The sequence below is a fragment of the Geospiza fortis genome, unplaced genomic scaffold (assembly GCF_000277835.1).
Source record: "Geospiza fortis unplaced genomic scaffold, GeoFor_1.0 scaffold40, whole genome shotgun sequence".
In the NCBI taxonomy this organism is placed as follows: domain Eukaryota; kingdom Metazoa; phylum Chordata; class Aves; order Passeriformes; family Thraupidae; genus Geospiza; species Geospiza fortis.
This window is the reverse complement of record NW_005054297.1, coordinates 16489070-16493248: the sequence shown is the minus strand read 5'-3', so window position 1 is coordinate 16493248 and position 4179 is coordinate 16489070. Positions and strand designations below refer to the sequence as shown.

General features: G+C 39.5%; 1 protein-coding gene across 1 annotated transcript in view; it reads left to right on the top strand.

The window, feature by feature from the left end:
* The first annotated feature begins 2789 nt into the window (after positions 1 to 2789).
* FRG1 (FSHD region gene 1) overlaps positions 2790 to 4179 on the top strand; it is a 7809-nt gene continuing 6419 nt past the window's right edge. Inside the window, exons 1-2 of the mRNA XM_014307130.2 lie at positions 2790 to 3033; positions 3707 to 3819. Of these exons, the coding sequence (XP_014162605.1) occupies positions 2790 to 3033; positions 3707 to 3819 (357 nt within the window). The remainder of the gene's footprint in view (positions 3034 to 3706; positions 3820 to 4179) is intronic.

Sequence of the window (4179 nt, the reverse complement as noted above, 5' to 3'; positions counted from 1 at the left end):
TACACATGCATCATTTGGGATGACAAGCAGAAACTAGAAGGTCTGAGTTCAAGTAAACATCATAGAGAGTTGGCATCAGCATGAAGCCACTGTACATTTGCAGTTACTTTTTCATTTCTCTTCTGCATTCCCTCGGTGTGCAGCAGAAAGGGATTTTGGTGAGTCCTCCCTGACAAACTCTAGAGCAGGATCTCACGTCTGGAGAAGCAGATATTGAGGGTCTGGCCAGCTAGAAAAACTTCACTACAAAACTTTACAGAGTGACAGCAGAGAAAAGTGATGGCATGATCAGGCAAAGCAGAAGAAGCTGAGAAGCCAGAACCAACAACTGGTTTCTGTACCAGCGATGCTGATGACTGGGGGATCTGAGCTGCATCTCCATCCTGCCCTGATAGGCTGAGAAACCCTTCCTATTTCCCAAATACTCCAAGTACCGAGCCATAACCCAAGTAGGAGAAATGCGATTTTGAGAATATCTGTTTACCTGCACTTAAAAACCTAAAACTAACATTTAAGCTAAAAAAAAAAAAAGGATAACTTCTGACCACATTTAAAATTTGGAAGTTACAACAAAACCATTTTCAGAATGCAGTTTAAAAATGCTGTGAATCAAATTAGCTTTTTATTTACATCTGTCATGCACCATCATGTCCTGGGGATGCCTCAACACTGGCACAACTGCTGCTGAACATTATGACAAACCACAAAATTCCAGAGTATGTAGTTTGTCCCACTGGGGAAAAATTAAAATATAGTTGCTCTGGTTCTAACTCACATCAGATTTCACTCCTTCCGTAAATGAGTAAACACAACTATATCGATCTTGGCTGTTACATCAGTCAAGAGCTTTGATATTTCACAAGGGGCCCACATTTATAAACAAAGGAGGAAAAAAACCCACATAATCTGTCAACTTGGCTATCAAGAGAACTACCACAAGTTTCTCTGGTTGGGGGAGGTATTTTAGTATTTCCTAACATAACAAAACATGATGGAAGAAAACTCCAAAGCATCTAAGTTTGGGTCCAGGCTCTTATGACACTAGACTGTGACACAGATGCTCAACCCCAGCCCTTCACTTCCATCAGTCCTGAGTTTCTATTACATTTTTGTAATGATCCCCTTCAAACTTGAATGATGAAAGTGCACATTTTGCAAATGACACCTCAGCCAATCTACCCCATCTGCATGAACGACAGCAAATGATTTCACTCTTTAGGCTTTCAAAATAAAATGCACATGCGGCAAATTCCAAGCTGGCAGGAAAATCCAGTCATTAAAAAAGTGATTCGTTTTCTAGAATTGCAAACACAAAGGCTCCATTTATTTCCAATGCCATAAAGAAAATGAACTGTTATATTTTTTTTAAACAACCACAGCTCAGACATATTGGAAATGTTTTAATTTCAAAAATACTAACTGGCAAATTAGAGTCTAAATAGCTTCTCTAAAGTGGCACCATCTTATACACAGTTTTCAGATTTATTTCATCACTTTGTCCTGCAGGAAGAGGTTTTATCATCTTCTGCATAAACTGTAATGATGCCTATTTGTTGCTGGTGTCACTAAATTTAAGAAGAAACCTAAGATACATGAATTTTAAATAAAATTATACTCATTAACAAGAAAATACATAATACATTATGGGAGCCCCTCCAAAAAATCGACATTTCTATTAAAATATTTATTGTCTCTGTCATTCTGTCTTTCCTACTTTCTCTTCATAAAAGAGAAGAATGGAAACAGAACAGCAAATTAAGAAAATAGCAACCATAATTGATATAGCCCCATCCTAAGAAAGCTGGCTATCAACTTTACACTAAATGAGCTGCGTAATTGGACTCACCAGGACTATTCCCCATACAATATGTAAGCACATGCATCATTCTTTTCAGGATCATGATTATGTAAGGGTCATCTGTAATGACAATAAAACTACCTCCTTTTTCCCCCCCCAAACTTCTCAATCTACACTTATTTTTGTGGCTATAGCAGCATCTGGTGGACAAACAGCAAAATGAACATCTGGCATATGATAAAAATATATGTATTTTAAAATAACAATTGCTTTAATTGCTCTTGCTTTTTTTAAAGTTAAAAAGAAAAAAAAAACCACAAAAAGTCCAGTTTAGATAATTCTTAATAACTTTAAAGTTATTACATCTCTTATAAATGCTTTTTAGCCTTACCTTTTCCTCCCTCATTGGACTTTTCAGGTAAGTGCTTGTGTACTATGAAGTGCTGGTCATAGTCTATCAGTGAACACAGGCCCACTTTGACAAAAATGTACAAATACCCCATAAATACAAAGTTTGCACAGTTAAGCAATTAAAAAATTAGAACCTATCATAAATAAAGTTTTAAAGTTATAGCTAAGAGAACAAAAGGAACTCCTGCAGGTTTTCTCTCAACAGAATCAAAGACTAAAAAGAACTCAGATCCCTAAAATAACCACTGAAGGGCAAGTTAGCACGCTAGGGTGGCTGACAGACATTTTTTTCCTGCTTCACTCATCTCTTCTATGCTTTGTTCTGACTTTCATGTAATTGCTTTCTCCTCTTTCATATTCCTTTTACTAAAATATCTGCCCTATAGGAATATCTGTTTAGAACCTGAAAAAAAGTATTTAATGGTAAGAGTCAAATACAGCTGTAACTGTATTTGCTACAATTGCTCACTGCTGAAGTTGGCTTGAAGTGAATCCCAAAGGGCTGGAAACATATGAATATATTGGTTAAAATGATGACTTGCTCCTCCAAGTGAAAGAGGAGTCAACAAGGAGAGGGGCTATGCTGGATCTTGTTTTCACCAACAAGGAGGGTCTGCTGAGGAATGTGAAGCACAAGGGCAACTTTGGCTGCAGAGACCATAATATGGTGGAATTCAAGCTCTTTAGGGCAGTCAAGAGGATGAACAGCAACCTGGCTTCCCCAGACTTCAGGCAAGAGGATTTGCATCTCTTCATGGATCTTTATCCTGTGGGAGACTACCACAGGATAAAGCCCCAGACGGAAGAGGCACCCAAGAAAGATGGTCAGTAGTCAAGAATCACCTCCTCTAAGCTTAAGAGCAATTGCTCCCAACAAAGAGGAAGTTGGCCAAAAACATCAGGATGTCTGCATGGATAAGCAGCTCCTGGACAAATTGCAACATAAAAGACAACCCTGCAGAGGGCAGTACTTTCCTACTTACTAGCAGAAAAGTTGTCACAGCATACATCACAGTTGAGACAACCACGATACACAGTGTATTACCATACAATATCAGACAGCTTCAACCCATGCAGAGAAACACCATAACACATCAGAAGGCTTCAAGCATCAGCCCTTCTTGTTCTTTAGCCCAACCTTTTATACCCTCATGTTGATGCATTGCACCTGTGTGCCCTGTGTTCCCTTTGGTGGTTGGTCAGTGCCCCTGAGCACTCCATGGCTGTCAATGCTGCTCACCTGCTGCTCACAGCTGCAGCCCATTGGGGATGAGGCTCAGCCACAGCCCCACTCCCAATTACCAGAAACTGTGTACCTAAAGAAAATAGCATATCCAACACACAGTCACACACAAAAAGTATTCTGAATTTACATGGACCAGCAGCTTGATTCAGGTATTGCTTTTGCTAACAAACTCAACACGCCCAAAGCTCCAAGCTGGGGGACTTGCCAAAACCTCCTTGAACTTCATTACTGTTTGTTTGCATTTTACACAGCAAGTGTAACTACTCCAGCTTCACAAATAACAATACAAAGTAGCATCATCTTAGGCATGCAGAGAGAAATTCAAAGACATTTTGGTGAGAAGAGGCAGGGTTCTGGATCCAAAGTATCTGTGGAAAACACCTGCAGTCATCCACCAACTCCAGGGTCATTCACTGGGACACTGTACACACCAAGCTTTGTCAACTGGTTACACTTTCAGTGACTTTAAAAGCCTTGACATAAACATGTATGAGACTCGCATTTCTTACTTGTAGAAGATACCTGTGAGGTGCTGAAAAGCATAGATAGGAAGCAAGCATAGATAGGAAATTAGCTTGGAAACTGAAATGAATCAATCCAATGCAAGCGTCTCTGTACCTGTACATAAGACATGTACAACAAGCCTTGGTAGGGGTAGTATTTTTCATTTAACCAGGTAATATAATCAACAGGCAACTTTTTGGGCACATCCCCCTCCCCCCCC